Source organism: Gracilinanus agilis, chromosome 1 (assembly GCF_016433145.1).
Source record: "Gracilinanus agilis isolate LMUSP501 chromosome 1, AgileGrace, whole genome shotgun sequence".
NCBI lineage: Eukaryota > Metazoa > Chordata > Mammalia > Didelphimorphia > Didelphidae > Gracilinanus > Gracilinanus agilis.
In genome coordinates, this window is record NC_058130.1 from 379,970,683 (window position 1) to 379,992,801 (window position 22,119).

Here is a 22,119-nt window from a genome sequence, read left to right on the forward strand (position 1 = left end):
GAATTTCGGGTAGTGTAGGAACATTCATGGGGGATAAAGTGTTCTCCTTGCCTTAAAATGGCACACCTATCTACTCCTTCCCCTTCCATAATTCTTTTGGTCCAAAGGACCCCCAACTTGAGAGTCAAGATCTGTCAGGTAAGCTATAAGTCTTACCTGGACAGCTTCAACTATTATTACTACTAGTCAGCCCCACACTCAACACATAGGCTCTTGGGTATTTTCAATAGAAAACAAAAACACAGTCCTTAGCCACTCCAACAGGAATTTGCAGTATCAGTAGTTTCCCTGATAAAACTTTCTGAAAATCAAAAGCAGCTCCCCATTAGGAAGAAGCTAGAGATCCCAATTCGAGTTCAACTAGGAAGGGTTTGACTCTTTCAAAGCATCCACTCAAATTCGTTTGACAGTAAAAGGCATGGCTTTTTTGGATTAATGATTCTTAAACTACAGCAGCCTACATCCTCCTTCTATATCTGATTGCCTTTTCATACCCATTTTACCCTCTATTTAAGAAAACCTCAGATATGCTCAGAATTGTTATAATTATATTTGGCTTATGGAAAAGAATTCAGACCTGGAGGGACAAACTGAAAAGATTGTCAATGAATATGGGGGATCAGTTTCTGTGACTCCTCTTGTAATTCTTTCATGACACGTTAGGAAGCTGCAACAATTCCATTTTGGAAAATACATTTTTCCTTGTGGGGCGGTAGTACAAGTAAGTTCATGACATAAAACTTCACTCTTCCCCTATTTCCTGCAATGACTTTCAAATGTATATGCTAGTTAACATTTATTTCACCAACTGGCCAAATAAACTGCCAAGGAATCACACTGGGAGAGGAACTATTTTTGGCAGGTGTTACCTGAACTGGAGAGAACGCCGGATGATTGCCAATGACATAAAATCACCCCGTCCATGTTCATTTTCTCCACAATACAGCAATAAGCCATCTTCTGTTTCTGCCTATGATTACCAGAACAAAAGCCACATGAAGAATGATCACCTGTTCTCCAACAAAGCCCCATCTGGAAGCTTTTTTGATGAAAGGAATCCTTAAACATTCTCCTATTCTATGATGATACAAAGGGGTAAGTGTGTGAATGCCACTTAGTTCTCAGATAAGTTCTGATCAGATTCAGTAAACATATGAGAATAATGCTACATGTATGTGAAAAGTTAGAATGAGATGATGTTTCCTCGGTATAGAATGAGAAAGTTGAACCTATAAGGTCTTGTTCAACTTTCAAGTTTTGTGGAGAGAAAGGAAGCTTCATTGTTTTTAGAGTTTCTCTTTATTCACCTTAGTTGATCTAAGATTAGGGCTCCGAGAAAACTCATCTCTGTAAAGTGGCAGGAACAGATGAGATTCATCCATCTCTTATTTATCAAACTTGGGTTTTGTGAAAGGGCGATATTTTAAAAAAATATTTTCATTGAGCTGCTATATAACTCCATAACATGACATTCTAAAGGCTGGCTTTCCTGGCTCCTGGTAAGTAGGACAGATTAAGGAAACAAGATTCCAGTGAAGTTTCTGACAGGGGTAGGGTTGAGCGTTCTTATAGTCAACACCTTGGCTAGAACCATTATTTTCATCAGAGATTCCAAAGGAAGATGTTTTCCTTCATCAAACCCTTCTGGGTCACCTAAACTAACCAAGAGACTTCTTTCAACCCTTCAGTAATTCAATTTGTTTCATTCAGTAATGTGCATAATGGTGAAGACACATTTTGTGCCCCGGAATAGTACTTGCAATGTATACACAATTATATCTCTTACCCTAAATTCAAGAGTGATTTGAAATGCCTGATAAGAGTTCTTCAGTGGTTCCAAGGTTAAGTAGGAGTGGCCAAAGAACTGAGGATATTGGATGGAAATATCTGAAAAGGAAAGAGAACTTAGTTTTCTTATTCCCCTAAAGCAGAGATTAATTGATATTTAGCTAGAGATTTCCTCAGGTAAATATTCAAGATGGAAAGTCCCTTATATTATTAGTCAACCTGTTAAGTTCAATGAGTCTTCATCCTTTTATCAGTGTTCTTACTTCTTCTTCTTATTCCAGGGTATTGTGATTTTATGGTTCTGCAATTAAGGATGGGCACACAGTACCCAGAGAAGGTGAATTTCCTAACAGTGTAATGATAGTTTTAAAGAATGGTCTCTGTTTCCTTGGCTGCACATTTGACTAGGAAAGCCCCTTTTTGTAATCTGAATTTCAGTAATATGCACATCACAATCTACCCATCAGCTTTCCTCTCTCTCAAACAATGATCTGTAATTTAGTCTCTGATACTCTCCAAAGCCAAAATGATTTAGCTTGTGTATGAAAAGTGAGAGATTGCCTTGCATGGTCAGCAGCCAGTAAAAACCATACACACACACACACTCATATATGCCTACATATACATATATGTTTGCATGTATATATGTATGTGTATAGAGATACAGTACTCAAGAGTCAGGTTGGCATAGTGGATAGAGAGCTTTCTTTGGAGTAAAGATGACCTGGGTCCAAGTCCCATTTATGACACTATGCACCCTCCTCATGAATCACAACCTATCAGGGCTCCAAGTAACTAAGATTGTGAAGTGCAAAGCAGTACTAATTGGCATTGATGGAGGGAGATATAGTCCAAAAAAACCACAACAAATTAAACACAAAACTTTATGGTTACAAAGTACTTTCATAGAATTGATTTCATTGTCTATCCAGTTTATGCAAGGGGTTAACTCTCACCAATCATAAAGAGCCAGGGATGTACCTTTAGGAATGGGCCCAGAGAAAGGAAGCCAAGGAAAGTGGAATTGTTCTGGCTTCCATTGGGATACCTCTATGTCTACATCCTATTAAATATTGACTGACCAACTCTGGGAGGGCTTACCTTCTGCACAATTCTCACCACCTTTGCCAAGGTTGCAATGGCATCGAGAACCACCGAGGTTGTAGTCATTGACACAGAAGCTATCAGCTGAGCAGATGGTTTTATCACAAGACATGTCAAAGAGCCGCGTCATTGCAGCCATACCATGCCTCCTCTTTGCCTTTGCCGTGGTGGTATAGTGGATCGGTGTTGTAGTGATAGGAGAAGCTGAGGTAGGAAGGATATGCCTTGAAAAGGACTTTGGCTTAGATCTAGGAGGCATCTTGGTTTCCACCAAAAATTTCCTATGACTTCCTTTGATAGCAGGAAGTGGTTTGACCTTAAGAGGAAAGATAATGTTAAAGAAGGACACAGTGATATTACTGTTGTCATCATTGCCAACATCACCGCTATCGCCATTGTCATGATTCCAAATCCCACATACATTCTACTTCTCATCCCTTCCATCCTTATTTCTATTAGCATCTAGATCATCATCATCACCAAGAACTGTCCTTATCTTCATCCTCACCATCACCATCATTATCACTATGACCAATATCCCTATCTATATTGTCCCTGAGAGGAAGGTTTCATTTTGTCTTTGTGTCCCCAACACCAATCACACAGTAGGGGCTTGATAAATGCTCATTGATTGACTGATTATCATTATTATTATTACCATTCCTATCTCCATTTGCATGCCAATTATCACCATCATATCACCTCTGACATTTGTATAGTGCTTGGTACCTTTTCAGAGAATAGCTTGCTTGGACCCGATACAACCCTATACAGTAGGTAAGGATGGTATTATTATCTCCATTTGATAGAAACTGGAATCTAAGGATATTAAATGACAAGCTCAAGATATATAGCTAGTGGGGGAAGAGCAAGAATTAAGGGATTTTCTGGAAGCTAATTACTTCCCATTAAAAGGGTCAAGTGGTGAAGGGATGAATGCTCTCTCCTTCAATTTGGCAGTTAAATTTTTAACATTCCACTCACTATGAAATCGAAAAGTTCCTTTGTGTCTCCAGATCATGAAGCCAGTGAACAGATTTGTCCTGTCCAGCCCCAGCATGGTTGGGACTTGGCTTGATTCATGTTAATTTAAAAATACCTAGAGTGGGGTGTCATAGAAAATGACAGTTCTAAAGACAAATTGGTCCATTTAAAATTGCAAGTTAAAAGTTCAAGATCCATTGACTAACTTTTATTTGGTTTTGAAAGAAAACAAAAACATAGTCATCTTCAAGAACAAAGACTTTTGTTACCTCTTCAATGTAAATGTCAAAATCAGAGTCATCAATGTCAAATCCATTGTCATCACTCCCTCCTGTGTCTGTGATATATCGTGGCTCAGAGGTCCCACTTCCTGCCTCCTCTGTACCTTTAAGAGCAAAGTATGCAGTTTCCATCAAAACATCCCTAGATGTTTATTCTTCTCCCTTTTCCCACCCCACTGCACCAGTTAGAGAAGTTAACTAATTTCTTCGGGATATATTTAGGATACTGAAGTGGCCAGAGTCCACCATTCATCCTAAACACTCAATACTCTGAAAATACACAATGGCGTAAACACACCTGAAATAGAAACCAAGGAGATGTATTCTTGTCCCTTTTGGCTAAAGCTTTTGCAGGAGCCTTGGTGGGACACTGGAATCCTCAGAATGGGAGGATGACGATGAATGAGGCATGAGATCATTTTTAAGAAGTGATATCTAGCCTTGACTCTGGGTATAATGTGGGTCACTGTGCAACTTACTTTATTTTGCTCAGTCATTCCTTCCTCCATAAAAGAAACAATACCCTAGAAGCCTTCAGGTCTGACTTAGACATAGACCTAATGTAACAGGAAATGTAACACTCAAGGAGTCAGGATCTTTTTATTTTTATTGGATTTTTAAAACTCTTGCCTTCTGTCTTAGAATCAATACTGAGCATTAGTTCCAAAACACAAAACTGGTAAGGCTAGGCAATTGGGGTTAAGTGAATTGTCCAGGGTTACATGGCTAGGAAGTATCTGAGGAGATATTTGAAAATAGGACCTCCTATCGCCAAGTCTGACTCTCTAGCCACTGAGCCACTGTCCTGAGTCAGAAGCTTTTAAAAATGGAGATCTAAAGTTCTAGCCCATTTCCTCCTATTGGGGGAAGCAGGTAGCTTGATCACTCTAGGGAAGGGTAGATATGAGGGCTGGAGTAGCGGCTAGCAGGCTGTGGCAGAGAAGCAGTCCCTTCTCTAGGCTTCATATGACTCATGTGTAATGGGATGGGATTGAACCAAATTATCTTTCGGGTCTGGTTTTATTTCAGTTAGGACTTGTGGTAAGCAGTTTGTGGGAGTATTGCTGACCCAGGGGATAGGTTGCTAATGAAAATCAGATCCACTTTGTAACGGAAGCAATATCTAACAGCACTCTCCCTCCTCCCAAACATGGGTTGGGCTAATTTTCCCCTAAAAAGTGACAAAGCTGTACCCCAGGGCTTGAATGGCCGGGGCTCAGGCTGTACCTCTCTTGATGCAGCTACCTGGAAGCCTCTCGCCATATTGACATGGGACTTATTGGTCATCTAAAGGCATAAAAAAGCCACTCTTGTGGGGACAGGATTTCAGGCTTGGCATCTATCCCCAATGCAGCACAAGTCAGTGAGTCCTCAGCCCATCTGACCAGGCGCACTGACCTATGGAGAAGAGGGGTGCTTCATCTACCCAAGGGAAGTGCTGGGGTATCCTTGTTGAATATCCTGTCTATGTTCTAGCTAAGTAAAGCTCCTTTTGTTAAGTGTCTCAATTCAACATCACACCTGAACTAAAAGGGTAGTGGCCTGAGGACTCATACACAAACACATTTTAATTATTTACCTGATCATCAGGTGCCCAGGGCTTCCCCCCAAATTTTCAGTTTTTAAAAAATAAACTCTTACCTTCTATTTTAGAATCGATACTTTATATTAGTTCCAGGGCAGAACAGTGGTAAGGGCTAAGCAATGGGGGTTAAGTGACTTGCCCAGGGTCACTCAGCTAGGAAGTATCTGAAACCATTTTTCAGTTTTGATTCTGACTACGTACTCTAAGATTTTACCTTGATGTTTGGTAAAACGATGGATAAAGGATTACAAAGCATAAATCTAGGCCTAGAAACAAGCCACCCTCACAGTATTCATTTATTAACTTCTTCCATAAACAATTCCTAAGTGCTTTCTATGTGTGGGACATCATACTGGGTCCTAGGAGAGACAAAGAAGCAAATAAAATGAAATATGGTAGCTATCTTCTAGGAATATAATATTTCTTTTTACCAATTACATGTATTAACAAATTTTCACATAAGTTTTCTAAAGTTACCAAATTGTCTCCATCCCTCCTTCCTTTCCCCCTCCCAGAGCTGATAAGCAATTCCATCTGGGTTATACATGTATTATCACACAAAATATCTTTCCCATATAATTCATTTTTGTAAGTGAGTAATCTCATAAAACCAAACCCCACGAACATATACCCAGATAAACAAATGATAAATCATATGCTTTCATTCACATTCCTACTCCAACAATTCTTTCTCTGGAGGTGGGTAGCATTCTTTGTCATAAGTCCCTTATAATTGTCTCGGATCATTGTATTGCTATTAGCAGCAAAGTCTATCACAGTTGATCATTGCACAATATTGCTGTTACTGTGTGCAGCGTTTTTCTGGTTCTGCTTATTTCACTCTGAATCAGTTCACGTAGCCTTTCCAGCTATTTCTGAAATCATGCTGTTCATCATTCCTTACAGCACAATAGTATTTCATCAAACTCATCTACCACAATTTGTTCAGCCATTCCCCAATTGAAGGCTATCCCTTTAGTTTTGAATTCTTTGCCATCACAAAAAGAGCAGCTATAAATATTTTTGCAGAAACAGATTCTTTCTCTCTTTTTTAAAATTTCTTTGGAATACAGACCTAGAAGTTGTATTACTGGATCAAAGGGTATGCATTCTTTTATAACCCTTTTGCAAGGGTTATAAAGGACATAAAGACATTAGGAATTTCGTATTTAACTGGAGAGATAGGTCATGTACACAAATAGCAATATAAGATAAAATAAGGCAACAACATAAGAGAGAAAGACAATTGTATAAGAGTTCTGAGACAGGGTATGTTGCCTCCAATTTTGAAGATCAAGGAAGTAATTATGAAGGAGGAAGAGGAGGAAATATTTGCATTGGGCTTCAAAATCTGGTTAGATTATAACAAGTGAAAATAAAGAAGAGGACATTTCAGACCCAATCAATAAACATTTATTAAGCACCTACTATGTGCTAGGTTCTGGGAATACAAATTTAGTAAATGAAGTAATTTCCACTCTCAGGGAGATTTAAAGGCCTAGAGGTGGGAAATACCCAGATGTGTTTATTCAGGAGATGGTCTAACTTGTTGAGATGATAGAACATTGTAAGATGAAACCAGAAAGGTAGGTTGGAGTCAGACCGTGGGGGTTAAATCAGCAAACTAATCCATGTGTCTCTCTGAGCAAAGCCAACATCACTAAAACAAGATACTGCTGAGGTGAAGAGCAAGGATGAGAAGGGCAAATCCAAAAGGAGAGGGAGCATGGAGTACTTGCATGGAGTTTCTCTTTCTACCTCCTGCTGCTAAGTTTTGTTGGAAACATATAGGAATGCTGATGATTTATGTGGGTTTATTTTATATCCTGCAACTTTGATAAAGTTATTATTTCAGCTAGCTTTTTAGTCGGTTTTCTAGGATTCTCCAAGTAAGTCATCATATCATCTGCAAAGAGTGATAGTTTGGTTTCCTTATTGTCTACTTTAATCCTTCCAATTTCTTTTTCTACTCTAATTGCTACTGCTAGTGTTTCTAGAACACTATTAAATAATAGAAGTGATAATGGGAATCCTTGCTTCACTCTTGATCTTATTAGGAAGACTTCTAACTTATCCCCATTGCACATGATATTTGCTGATAGTTTTAAATATATACTGTTTATTATTTTGAGGAAAGACTCTACTATTCCTATACTTTCCAGTGTTTTCAATAAGAATGGGTGTTGTATTTTGTCAAAGGCTTTTTCTGCATCTATTGAGATAATCATTTGATTTTTGTTTGTTAGATTGTTGATATGGTCAATTATGTGGATGGTTTTCCTAATGTTGAACCATCCTTGCATTCCTGGTACAAATCCCACCTGGTTATAGTGGATCATCCTTGTGATCACTTGCTGTAGTCTCTTAGCTAGTATTTTATTTAAGATTTTTGCATTTATGTTCAACAAAGAGATTGGTCCATAGTTTTCTTTCTCTGTTTTTGGTCTTCTTGACTTGGAAATCAGTACCATATTTGTGTTATAAAAGGAATTTGGTAAGACTCCTTCAAGCATGGGGTACTTGAAAGACCATCCAACTGAGTCCCAGGTCTTCTAATCACATATGGAACATTGGGCAAAATATTTGGCTTCTCTTGGCTTCATACTCACGTACAAAAGCTGGAATGCAAGTGATGAGTTGGGACTAAATCAAACAATCCCTGAGGTCTTTTTTGGTTTTGTAATTCAATGAGGGCTTATGGTAAGCCATGGGAGTATTGCTAATGTGATAGAGCACTAAACCCAGAGTTAAGAAGACTTGAATTTGAATCAAGTCTCTGACACTAGCTGTATGACCCTGGGCAAGTCACATAACTTCTGTCTGCCTCAGTTTCCTTAGTTTTAAAATGGGGATAATTATAGCACTTACCTCACCGGATAATCGTAAAAGATTGAATAAGATAACATTTGTAAAGCACTTGGCATAATAGTGTCTAGCAACATAGTAGATAATTAATAGATGCTGGCTCTCTTCTCTTCCCTTCCTGTCTCTTATGCCTAATTCTGATCACAAATCTCCTCCTTAAAAAGGAAGAAAGTCATAGATGCAATAACTACAATAATATAATTGAAAAGATCACTAAAGGGAAACTAAACTTTGAGTAAATAAAAAAAAACTAATAATGCTCCTGAGAATAGATAATAAAACATTTTCCCTCTTCTTAGCAGAGAAGTGGAGTATCATAAAGGCAGACTATTACATATGCTTTGAGACTTGGTCACTATGTTAGTTGTTTTTGCTTAAGTGTTTTTCTTTGTTGGAGGGAAGGTTAAAATCTAGGATGGACTTTGGGTGATGAGGGAAGAGTGATGCAGAAATGCCTGTGATGCTAAAAAAAGGTTTTTCTTTTATATTCTTCATTCTTCCTTCTCCCTTCCTTCTTTCCTTCTTTCTCCTTTCTTCTTTCCTTCCTTCCTCACTCTCCTCTCTGTCTGTCTCCCCTTATCTCTCTCTATGTCCCACTTAAAGAGGTAAGGCTTGGGGAGAGAAAGAAAAAGAATTAGCCAGTGAGTGGAAAATGAGCAAGCTTCTAAGCTCAGGGACTTGGCAGAGCAGAGGAGTTTATTTCACCTTCTCTATAGTAATTTCCAGCAGTTCTTTAAAACCTCCATCCTCTGCCAGCTGTCAAGTCTCATGTTGTGATGATAGAATTCTAGATGAACCCTGGTTTTACCAAGCCAGGTATCTATATCACACCAGTTACATGCTACGTAGTTTTCCCAAAAAAGCTGCTAAAATAAGGTTCAACCAATTTTTACTATTATTTTGCTATTTTATTGTAATTTTGTTATTTTATTACATTATGGGGGTTTTTATTATTAGAAACTACTTAAATTATAAGTTCTTTAATTCTTTTTTAAACCCTTGGCTCCAAGGCAGAAGAGCAGTAAGGGCTAGGCAATTAGGGTTAAGTGATTTGTCTAGGTCATACAGCTAGGAAGTGCCTGAGACCTCAATTGAACCCAGGATTTCTCATGTCCAGACCTGACTCTCAAACAATTTAGAACCTATGCTTTAGGAGAAGCTAAGTGTCTCAGTGGATTAACTTCAGAGTAAAGAATCCAAATGACAAACAAACAAACAAACAAACCCTTCAATTCTTCACTGGCCTTGAGGTATTTCTTATTTCCAATCTCTCTGGCTTCAATCCTCCTAGATACTGCTGCCATATTAATCTTCTTAAAGCACCACTTTCATCACGGAATTCTCTTACCCACAAACCTTCAATAGCTCCTCATTGCCCACAGGTTAAGTCCAAACTCCTGACACCTAAAATTCTTCATGATCTGGCCTCAACTTACCCTTCTAAACTTAGTTCCCATTACTTCCCTAGTATAACTCTGCTATAAATATTTTTGTACATGTCTTTTTCCCCATGATCTCTTTGGGGTACAAACCCAGCAATGGTATGGCTGGATCAAAGGAGAGGCAATCTTTTAGTGCTCTTTGGGCACAGTTCCAAATTGCCATCCAGAATGGTTGGATCAATTTACAATTCCACCAGCAATACGTTAAGGTCCCAATTTTGCCACATCCCCTTTAATGTTCATTACTCTCCTCTGCTATCATTTTAGCCAATCTACTAGGTGCGAGGTGATAACTCAGAGTTGTTTTGATTTGCATTTCTCTAATTATTAGAGATTTAGAACACTTTCTCACGTACTTATTGATAGTTTTGATTTCTTTATCTGAAAATTGCTTGTTCATGTCTTGCCCATTTATCGATTGGGGAATGTCTTGATTTTTTGTAAAACCGATTTAGTTCCTTGTATATTTGAGTAATTAGACCTTTGTCAGAGTTTTTTGTTATAAAGATTTTTCCCCAGTTTGTTGTTTCCCTTCTGGTTTTGCTTGCATTGTTTTTGTTTGTACAAAACCTTTTTAATTTAATGTAATCGAAATTATTTATTTCACATTTTGTTATTTTTTCTAACTCTTGCTTGGTTTTAAAATCTTTCCTTTCCCAGAGATCTGACCTGTATACTATTCTGTGTTCACCTAATTTTCTTATAGTTTCCTTCTTTATATTTAAGTCATTCACCCATTCTGAGTTTATCTTGGTATAAGGTGTGAGATGTTGGTCTAAACCTAATCTCTCCCATATTGTTTTCCAATTTTCCCAGCAGTTTTTGTCAAATAGTGGATTCATGTCCCAAAAGTTTGGCTCTTTGGGTTTATTTTAGACTGTCTTGCTGACGTCACTTACTCCAAGTCTATTCCACTAATCCTCCCTTCTGCCTCTTAGCCAGTACCATATTGTTGGTTTTTTTTTAAACCCTTAACTTCTGTGTATTGGCTTCCTAGGTGGAAGAGTGGTAAGGGTGGGCAATGGGGGTCAAGTGACTTTCCCAGGATCACACAGCTTTGAAGTGTCTGAGGCCGGATTTGAACCTAGGTCCTCCCGTCTCTAGGCCTGACTCTCAATCCACTGAGCTACCCAGCTGTCCCCCAGTACCATATTGTTTTGATGACCACTGCTTTATAGTATATTTTAATATCTGGTACTGCTAGGCCACCTTCCTTCACTTTTTTTTCCATCATTTCCCTTGATATTCTTGATCTTTTGTTCTTCTAAATGAACTCTATTAGTTTTTTCTAATTCTGTAAAAAAGTTTCTTGGTAGTTTGATAAGTATGGCACTAAATAAGTAAATTAATTTGGATAGAATGGTCATTTTTATTATCCTAGTACAATTCTGATACTCTAGACAAACTGATCCACTTGGGTGCATTTTCCTTTTTCCTATTTTTATTCTTACTCCTAAAAATAATCTTTCTCCTTTTTACCATCTATTCATAGCCAATACATTCTTCCAGCTCAGGTTTGTGTCCCAGATGATTCCAGTCTACTATGGCCTCTTCCCTTTTCTGAACTTCTTGCAAGACCACTTACTAGATGAATAATGATACTCTTACACTGTCCTGTAATATTATGTAACTTTTCCTGTGTTTATATTTTATCAACCCACAGGGCTTGTTTTCTGACTTGGTCTGGTGTAGCTTCCCTTGTGTGTTTGGGGGGAGCCAGCCTGCATTTATATTGTTGTTCAGTTGTTTCAGTTGTGTCCCCATTTGGAGTTTTCTTGGTAGAGATACTGATGTAGTTCGCCATTTCCTTCTCTGGCTCTTTTATTCATTTTACAGATGAGAAAACTGAGGCTAATAGGGCTAAGTGACTTGCCCAGGGACACACAGCTAGTAAGTGTCTGAGGCCAGATTTGCTCTCAGGAAGATAAGTCTTCCTGATTCCAGGCCCATCATTCTATTCATTGCTCTACCTAGATGCTCTGAGGTTACACCAGGGCACCTCTTTATATGGCCATGATAGACTTCTTCTTCAAAAGATATACTCATCACCCTATCCCCATTACAAATAGGAGCTCTTCTCTCTCTGCCCAATTTAGGACCATATAAATCATAGCTGGGTGGGGAGTGGGATAGAGTGTTTAGAGGCCCACACTATGCTCTAAAATGTTCAGAAAAGGAAACTGAGGCACAGAGAAATTAAGGAGTTTGTGGTACTAACTGAGCTGGTACTAAAATATGAGTTTTAATTTCTTTTTTTCTGTTTTTTAACCAATTATATGTAATAACAAATTTCCACACAAGTTTTCCAAAGTTATGTAATCCAAACTGTCTCCATTCCTCCTTTCCTCTCTCCTCCCAGAGCTGATAAGCAATTCAATCTGTGCTATACATGTATTATCACTCAAAACATGTTTCCATATTGTTCATTTTTGCTAGTGAATGATTTTATAAAATCAAAATCCCCAAACACGTATCCAAATAAACAAGTGAAAAATCATATACTTTCATCTGCATTCCTACTTCAACAGTTCTTTCTCTGGAGGTGAGTGGCATTTTTCTTTGTCATAGGTCCTTCAGAATTGTTCTGGATCATTGTATTGCTGTTAGTAGTAAAGTCTACTACATTTGATCATCCCACAATATTGCTGTTACTATGTACAATGTTCTCCTGGTCTTCCCAGCTCTTTCTGAACTCATCCTGTTCATCATTCCTTGTAGCACAGTAATATTCCATCACCACAGATACCGCAATTTATTCAGCCATTCCCCAATCAAGGGACACTCCTGCATTTTCTGATTCTTTGCCACTATGAAAAGAACAGCTATAAATATTTTTGTATGACAGGTCCTTTCCCATTTTTTATCTCTTTTGGGATACAGACCTAGTAGTGGTATTACTGAATCAAAGGGTATGCATTGTTTTATAGTCCTTTGGTCATAATCCCAAATTGCCTTTCAAAATGGCTGGATTAATTCACAACTCCACCAGCAATGCATTAGTTTCCCAATTTTTCCACATCCCTTCCAACATTTCTTATTTTCCTTTACTGTCATATTGGCCAATCTGATAGGCATGAGGTGGTACCTCAGAGTTGTTTTAATTTGCCTTTTTCTAATCAAGAGGGATTTAGCACATTTTTTCATGTGCTTATTGATCATTTTGATACCTTCATCTGAAATCTGTTTATTCATATCCTTTGACCATTTGCCAATTGGAGAATGACTTAGATTCTTATAAATTTGACTTAGTTCTTTATATATTTGAGAAATGACTCCTTTCTCAGAAAATTTTGTTTTAAGTTCCCCCCATCCCCCACCCCAGTCTGTTTCTCTTCTAATCTGTTACTAAAATTTGGATCTGACTTCAAAGTCACTTCCAAATGCCTTTCTACTATACCACATTGTGTTAAGATTTGAGCCAGCCTGTTTGTATTCCCCACACTATTGAAGAAAGTGGGAGTTCATGTCTTCAAACTGGCCAGACAGTTCCAGAGCTAAGTCTTATATTCTACCATCTAGTATTTGTTATTAATTGATCACCGTGAGTGAATAATACTCTAGGCTGACTTGTCCCTATCTCTAGCAAAGGAATGGTTAAACCTATATGAATGTAATGTGCTATTATTTCACCATGAGAAATGACAAAATGTGCCATGTTAGAGAAATTATAATTACAACATTATAATGACAAGTAAGACATGTAAGACTTGAGAACTCTCATCAGTACAATGATCAAATACTATTCCAGAGGGCTGCTGAGGAAGCATACTACCCACCTCCTGCTAGAAGATGACAGACTCAGGATACAGAATAAGATTTACATTTTTAGATATGGTCAAGACTGGTATTTGCTCTATTTAACTATATATATTTATTATTATGGTTTTCTTTTTTCTTTTTATTGTTCAGTTAGATGGGGAGGGAGAGATAAAACAAATGCTTATTAATTGGTAAAATTAATTGGGCGGCTTAGTTGGCTCAGTGAATAGAGCACTGGGTCTAGGATCAGGAAGAACTGAGTTCAAATCTTGCATCAGACACTTACTAGCTGTGTGGTCCTGGGCAAGTTACTCTGTCTCAATTTCCTCATCTATAAAGTGAGCTGAAGAAGAAAATGGCAATCACTCTGGTCTCTTGGCTGAAAAAACCCCAATGGACTCATGAAGGGCCAGACACAACTGAAAAACACCTGAGCAACAACTGGAAGATCTTAAATTAAATTAAAAACACAACAACAAATGAACTGTATAGAATAGAAAATGTCATCATGGGCCAGGAGATGAAGCCACCAGCCCCTCACAAGGCACATGACTTCATCTACTAGCAAGACATGGGGCCACTTACTTTCCAATCTTATACTACTTTCCTTGATACATTTAATGTTTACTCTCTCTACTTTTCCCCTTTTCTTCTAGCTCTGTTTATAGTTCTGTCATTCTCAATGCTTAGAATGGACTTTCCCTCCACCCTCACCATTCTACTCCAAAGCTCCATCTTTTATTCATTAAAATTTTTTAATTTATTCTTATTATATGCTTAGTAACCACTACCACCATGAAAACATTTTAACTAAACAAATGCATAGAAAAGTTATAAGCAAAACCACTCATTCCACATTGTTTACAATTTGTTTAAATATATGTATGCTAACATAAACATCCTCTGCAATGCTCCATCTTTCAAAGCCTTCTCTTGTCCAGCAGTTGAAAGAGATCACACCTTCCTCACATTTTTCATAACCTTTTGCCTCAATTAATTATTTGCATTTATATTCTCCTAAATATCAAAGCTTTCCCTGCAGGGTCTTCTCTCCTCTATTCCCCATTAGAATGAAAACTCCTTGAGATCAGGGCATATGTCATATCTATATTTCCATTGCCTAGGAAAAAAGCACAATATAGGGACCTCCTCAGTGTTTGTTGAATGGAACGGAATAGAAGGCAGAATCGTCTTGATGACTGAAGCAGTCAGACTCAGGATTACTAAACAGAAGTCATTCTGCCTACAATAGTCAAAGGTGCAGGGGACTCAGGCTAAAGAACTACCCAGCACAATAAGGATAAAGGAAAAAGCTACGAGGAGACAATGAGCATCAGCAGAGAAACCTCCTTGCTGACTCTTTACAGTGATGCCCTTCCCCAGGTGGCTGACCACTGTCTTTGATCTGAACGGCTAATCAAAAAGTAGGACTAAAGCATAGGCTGGACCAGTGACATCCCCACAAGCCTTGCTCCTTTGGGATCTGACTGAGTCAGATGACAACTTTAAATACAGTGGGATGAGACAAAGTAGAAGCAGGTCAGCAAATCTCTCTTAGTGGACTCCCAGGGCCAGTACTGGGGCATTCAAGCAGAAGGGCTCCCCCCGAACTTAGGTGGTCAGGCAGAGCCATCATAACATTGCCCTAAACAGTGTCATTTCATATCTTTAATTTTTTTTTAGTCTGGTTCTCTGATTTCATTGTTTCAAAGATCTCTGGGTAATGAAATTTTCCTTACAAAGCAGATTAGTCACTCATCTGCAAATCATATATGCTGTCTAGGAGCATTAAGGAGCAGAAGTGACCTGGAGCTAGCTCATACTGGTTTCCAAGAACCAACTATTAAATTTTCACTATGGACATTTACACTTGGAAACTGACATGCTACAAATTGGGGCTTGATTTATTGGTTTACAGATTTTCTAGTCTTGAAAAATTAATGGAGAAATTGTAATAATGCTGGTCAAATTTAAAAGTGAATCATGGCTACGAGTTCTGTATCCAAAAAGAACAAGGAAAATAAAAGGAACCTATATGTACAAAAATATTTATAGTAGCTCTTTTTGTAGTGGTAAAGAATTGGAATTTGAGGAGATGTCTGTCAATTGGGGGAATGGCTAAACAAACTGTGGTATGTGATTGTGATGGAATATTATTCTACCATAAAAAATGACAAGGGGTTGGTTTCAGAAAAACCTGGAAAGATTTATATGAACTGATGCAAATCAGGAGAACATTAGACACAGTAACAGCAAAATTGTAATGATAGTCAACTTGAAAGACGTAATAGCTACTATAATCAATACAATCATCCAAGACAATTCAAAGGACACCTGGTGAAAAATTCTATCTGTATTCTGAGAATGAACTGATGAATTTTGAGTTTAGTACTTTTTTCACTTTATTTTTCTTTCTTTACTATTTTTTTCCAAAATAGTTAATATGAAAATAGCATGGCTTCACATGTATAATTCTTATTATATAGCTTGCCTTTTCTGTAGGTGGGAAAAGGGCTGGCCGGAGAGAGCTAATTTGGAACTCAAGATTTAAAAAATGAATGTTAAAATAAATTAAGCATATTTTAAAAATTAAAAAGTATGTCATGTAATTTTTTTTCAGATTACCAACATAGTCTTGATTAAGAGGTAAGTGACTTTCCTTAGGTCACGCAGCCAATCTATGCCAGAGGTAGATTTGAGACTAAGGTCTTGGCTCCAAGACTGGCTCTCTCCTATGCTATTTGGTGTTTCACAATAATATGAATATATTATACCCAAAACTTGTATTATCATTATTATATAATACAACATGTAATTTCTGCACATAGTTTCAGCTTTTGTAGCATTAATTTGGCCAACTAGGAACAAAATTCCCATTTATAACATTGTTCCTTGGAACAATATCCTCTATATCAGGGGTCCACAAACTAGGGCATAAAGACCAGATGCCTGCTGCCTGCTATATGCCTAGCCCTGTTCTATATCATTGTTTCACCTTAGGTGCATTTTCATGGAACCAATTAATGGCTTTAAGTAGGATTTGCCTATAGATTAATCTTCTAAAAAGTATAATTGGAAGTAAAAATTCATACTTTTTTCCCAGAAGAAAAAAATTTATGGTGGGTGCTTCTGGTCTTTCTTAACATTCTCTTTTTTGTGTGTGCATTATTTAATCATAACTCTTTCATTAAATTTTTAAAATTTTTTATCCTTTGTTTTTTACAACACCAGAATTTCTCTGTCTTCTCTCTCCATACCTGAGAGCCATCCCATATAACAAATAATATTTTTAAAGAAAAACAAAGCAGGAAGGAAAGAAAAAAATCAGTAAAACCAACCAGCAATATTGAAAAAGTCAGAAAATATATCTATCAATTATTATCTTCATTCTTATTGCCCATGTTACTTTGCCCATATACTTTTTTTAATTTTTATTTTTTGCTCCTGTTTAAGAAAAAAAACCTTACTTCTGTCTTGAAATTAATACTAAGTATTGGTTCCAAGGCAGAAGAACAGTAAGGGCTAGGCAATTAGGGTTGTTACTTGCCCAGGATCACAAAGGTAGGAAGTGTCTAAGGCTAGATTTGAAACCAGGTCCTCTAGGTCAGGATTTCTATCCACTAAGCCATCTAGCTGCCCCAGATGCTCATATATTTTTGTTGATATACTTTATTTTATTTCTTCATAATTCCTTATATGTAATATATTGCATCCTGATCTAGCCATTTTGGAAAACAACTTAGAATTACACCCAGAGAGTTATAAAATTGTGTATACCCTCAGACTCAGCAATATCATTGCTGGCTCTGTTTCCCAAGGAGATCTGGGGAAAAGAAAAAGAATTTATATGTTCCAAAATATTTATAGCAATTCTTCTTGTGGTGGCAAGGAACTGGAAATTGAGGGGATGTCCATCCATTAGGGAATGGCTAAACAATTGTGGTATGTAATTGTGATGGAATACTACTGAGTCACAAGAAACTATTAGCAGATTAATTTTTTAAAACTTGGAAAGAACTACATGAGATAATGAAGAGTGGAACAAACAGAAACAAGAGAACATTATATACAGCTACAGATTTTATATCTGAAGAGTAATGAATGTGAATGTTGTGATTGTTCACTTCCAGAGAATGAACTGAGAAGTGTAAACATGAAAAATATAATCTATATACCTATGTATACATAACTGTTTGGAGGATGGTGCCTTCACTGGTGTGTGTGTGTGTGTGTGTGTGTGTGTGTGTGTGTGTGTGTGTGTGTGTGTGTGTGTGTTGGAGAGAGGTGGGGAAGGAAGGGCTGAGATACCTGGAAATAAATTCTATTACTAAAATTTTTTAAAATAACTTGAATGTCCCTTCTTACAGTGCAGTAGTATTCCATTACAATTATATGTCACGATGTGCTTAGCCATTCTCCAACTGTTGGGCATTCCTCCTATTTCCACTTCTTTGCCATCACAAAAAAAAAAAAAAAAACTACTATAAATATTTCAGAATGTATAGGTTCTTTTTCTTTTTCCCTGATCATCTTAGGAAATTAACCTAATAGAGGTACTGCTAGATCAAAAAAGGCATACATAGTGTTATAACTCTTTTAGCATGATTCCAGATTGCTCTCCAAAATGGTTGTATTAGTTCATAGTTCCACCCACAGTGTAAGAATCTCCTTATTTTTTGATATCCCCTCCAACAGTTGTCATTTTGCCCTTTTATCATTTTAGCCACTCTGATCACCTTGTACATTTTCATTGCACCCTGTTGTTGTTGTATGGCCATTTCAGTTGTGTCTGACACTTTGTGACTCCATTTGGGGCTTTCTTTTAACCTTTACCTTCTGTTTTAGAATCAATACTGTATATTGATTTCAAGACAGAAGAGTAGTAAGGGCCAGGCAATGGGGATCAAGTGATTTACCCAGGGTCACACACAGCTAGGAAGTGTCTGAGGCTAGATTTGAACTCAGAACCACCCATCTCTTGGTCTGGCTCTCAATGCCACCTAGCTACCCAATTTGGGGATTTCTTGGCAAAGATACTGTGATGGTTTGCCATTTCCTTCTCCAATTCATTTTACAGATGAAGAATCTGAGGCAAAGAGTCACCCATAGCTTGTAAGTTTTTGAGGCTAGATTGAACTCATAAAGATGAATCTTCTTGACTCCATATTGTGTAGTTAGAAATATCTTGAATCCCTAAAACTGTATTACCCAAACTTCCTTTCTGTATTACCCAGAACACTTTTCCCTTTGTCCATGTTTGTGTTGTCACGTTTTTATAAGTTCTGAGACTCTGCCTCGATCTTCCTCTTTTGCTCTTATGAGCGGGTTGGGTTAGATAGCTGTCTTTAGTTATTATTAATAAACTTTATAAAATATAATAGTTATTGAATATTAATTTTAATGTATACAATATTTTGTTGTCATTCAGTTGACTGTTCAGTCATGTCTGGCTTTATGTAATCCCAATAGGGCTTTCTTGGAAAAGATACTGGAGTGGTTTGCCATTACTTTCTTCAGTGTGTCCCCATTTTACAGATGAGGGACTGAGGCAAATAGGAGTTAAGTGAGTTTCCCAGGGTCACACTAGTTAGTGTCTGAAGCTGGATTTGAACTCAAGTCTTCCTGACTCCAGACCCAGTATTCTGTACATCCTGCATCACATAGCTTCCCATTTGGTATATAGTATCAGCTTGATAATGTTTATTGACTGTTTGAAGAAGAGTAGGAAGGTAGGAAGGGGCCAGCTTCTGGGGAAGGCTTTAAAAGCCAAAGAGAGGATTTTATATTTGATCCTGGAGGCAATAAGGAGAGACTGGGAATGATTCCATGGTGTGTTTATGTATGTGTGAATGAGTGTGTGAATGTATGGAGGGGGGTGTGAGATGGCCACAGTTCTGCCTTAGGAAGAACAATTAAGAGATCTGCTCAAGGTGACAGCTTGAGCCAGAAGTGGAGCTAGAATCTGAGCCAGAATGGAGAGTGACTCCCATTTCCATTTTCTTTCCGGAAAACCCTTCTGCAATTTAATATATTCCTGATTCTTGCTTATGATTCATGGTTTTTAGAGAAAGACAAAAAGGTGTTGCAGAGAGGTTCAGTGACCTGCTTAGGATCACACAGCAGCCAATAATAGACCTGGAGCTAGAATCCACAGAATCTGTTTTTCCCATTGAACCATTCTTCCTCAGCTCTTATTTCAATTTTTCCCAAGATGCTTTTGCTGTTGCTAATTCTAAGTGAGAGAGAACTTAATAGCATCAGATAGTTACTGATGAGAATCTTGCCTATAGCCTGGGCACAATCTAATTGAATCCTTCAACCCATCTCATTCTATTTGCCACTTCGATAATTAGGAACAAAGACTATTAAAAATGAGACATTTATTATAAGCAGAGTGGACATATAGTTAAACTGGATTAAAAAAACAGAACATAGGTATGCCACAACTTAAAACCCAATATGAAAACACTAGATTCAGAACCAATAGAATTTCGTTTTATAAAAAGACAATTTAAAAAAAATTTGCCTTACAAGTTGCAAGGCAGAGCACCTGGGTTCAAATCCCCACTCTGCCACTTATTTCTGGTGTGACCTTGAACAAATCACTTAAACTCTATGGGCCCTAGGATTCTCTTCTATAAAATAAATAGGTTTGACCAGATGGCTTAGAAGGTCCTGTCCAGCTCTAAATCTATGGTTTTGTGGTCTTATGATCCTTAGAGAATTTTTCCATTACACTGCCAAGTTGTAAGGGAAAGGGCATATAGCTCTGGTGTCAAATCTGACTTCAGCTTTTTCTAATTAGTTTTGGGACTTTAAGCAAGTTTTTAAATTTCTCTTGGCCTTAATTTCTTCATCTGTCAAATGTGTGTGTGTGTGTGTGTGTGTGTGTGTGTGTGAGAGAGAGAGAGAGAGAGAGAGAGAAAGAGAGAGAGAGAAAGTAATGGAGACAGAGAGAAAGAGAGAGGGGGAGAGAAAAAGAGAGAGATTGAGAGGGAGAGAGAGAGATAGACATAGAGATGGAGACAGAGAGAGACACAGAGAGAATGGGGGAAGGGAGGAAAGAGAGATGATGATGATGATGATGATGATGATGATGATGATGATGATGATGATGATGATGATAAGAATGGGGAGGTTTATAAATAGATCATCATTAGTCTCTCCCAGTTACAAAATCTTGTGAGACAGCCAGGTGGCGCCTAAGTGCATCAAGCACTGGATCTAGAGTCAGAAGAACTGAATTCAAATTTGATCTCAAACCTTTCCCTAGTTGTGTGATCCTGAGCAAATCACTAAACCTCAGCCTCAGTTAACTCATCTGTAAAATGGGGATAATGATAACGCCTAGCTCCCAGGGTTCCTGTGAGAATTAAATGAGATAACCACTTTACAAATTTTATCACTTTACAAGCCACTGACTGGCATATAGTAAAAACTATATTTTGTTGTTCAGGCATTTTGCAGTTGAGTATTTCTTTGTGATTTAATTTGGGATTTTCTTGGCAAAAATACTGGAATGGTTTGTTATTTCCTTCTCCAAATCATTTTACAGAGTAGGAAACTGAGGCAAACAGAGTTAAATGGCTTGCCCAGGAAAATACAGCTAATAAGTGTCTGAGGCTAGATTTGAACTCTGGAAGATGATTTTTTTCTGTCCCCAGGCTCAGTACTCTAGCCACTGTGCCACCTCAATGCCCCAAAGGCTATGATGATGATTCCATTGAAACTTTAAATGTAGAGTATACTCTATAATGTTATGTCCCCTTTGCCAGAACTGTGGTTAGAAGAACATGAAATTAGTCATCCAAAGAACAGGTTCCTCTGTTCTCTTTCCTTAATGTGTGTTCTCTCTCTCTCTCTCCTCTTTCATATTCTCACTCTCTGTTTCTGTCTTTGTCTCTGTCTCTGTCGGTCTCTCTGCCTCTCTGTTAAGAGAAAGGAACAGCGGAGAGTGCAGCAGATGGCTAGACACCAGGGCACTGGGCAGAAGTTGCTCTGGCTACCTGCTGGCTGAGGAAATACAGAGGCAAAGGCATAATATGAGCTGCAGCTGGGAGCACAGCAGGCAAACCTAAACCCATATTCTCAGCCTGTGGTGCTGGGATGTTGCTGCCTAGGTCTTGAGAGAGGAATATTGAATACTAATTTACTCAGGCATCTCCTTTCATGCCAGTGCCTCATGACTCACAATTAAAACCTACAATTAATTAAAAGAATTCCTAAATGGCTTCAAAAAGACTTACATTGGAGATGGCTGCCACAAATGTGAGGGAGCATTTGTTGAATGAATGACTAAATTTGATGAACT

The 22,119-nt window shown here is 37.8% G+C and overlaps 1 protein-coding gene across 1 annotated transcript in view; it reads right to left on the reverse strand.

Annotated features, from left to right (window-relative positions):
• The window catches only part of EGFLAM (EGF like, fibronectin type III and laminin G domains), a 261,725-nt gene that overhangs the window by 75,142 nt on the left and 164,464 nt on the right, over positions 1 to 22,119 (reverse strand). Inside the window, exons 8-11 of the mRNA XM_044681387.1 lie at positions 4,146 to 4,261; positions 2,890 to 3,208; positions 1,787 to 1,887; positions 870 to 970 (exon numbers count right to left, since the gene is read on the reverse strand). Coding sequence (XP_044537322.1) covers positions 870 to 970; positions 1,787 to 1,887; positions 2,890 to 3,208; positions 4,146 to 4,261 — 637 coding nt within the window. The remainder of the gene's footprint in view (positions 1 to 869; positions 971 to 1,786; positions 1,888 to 2,889; positions 3,209 to 4,145; positions 4,262 to 22,119) is intronic.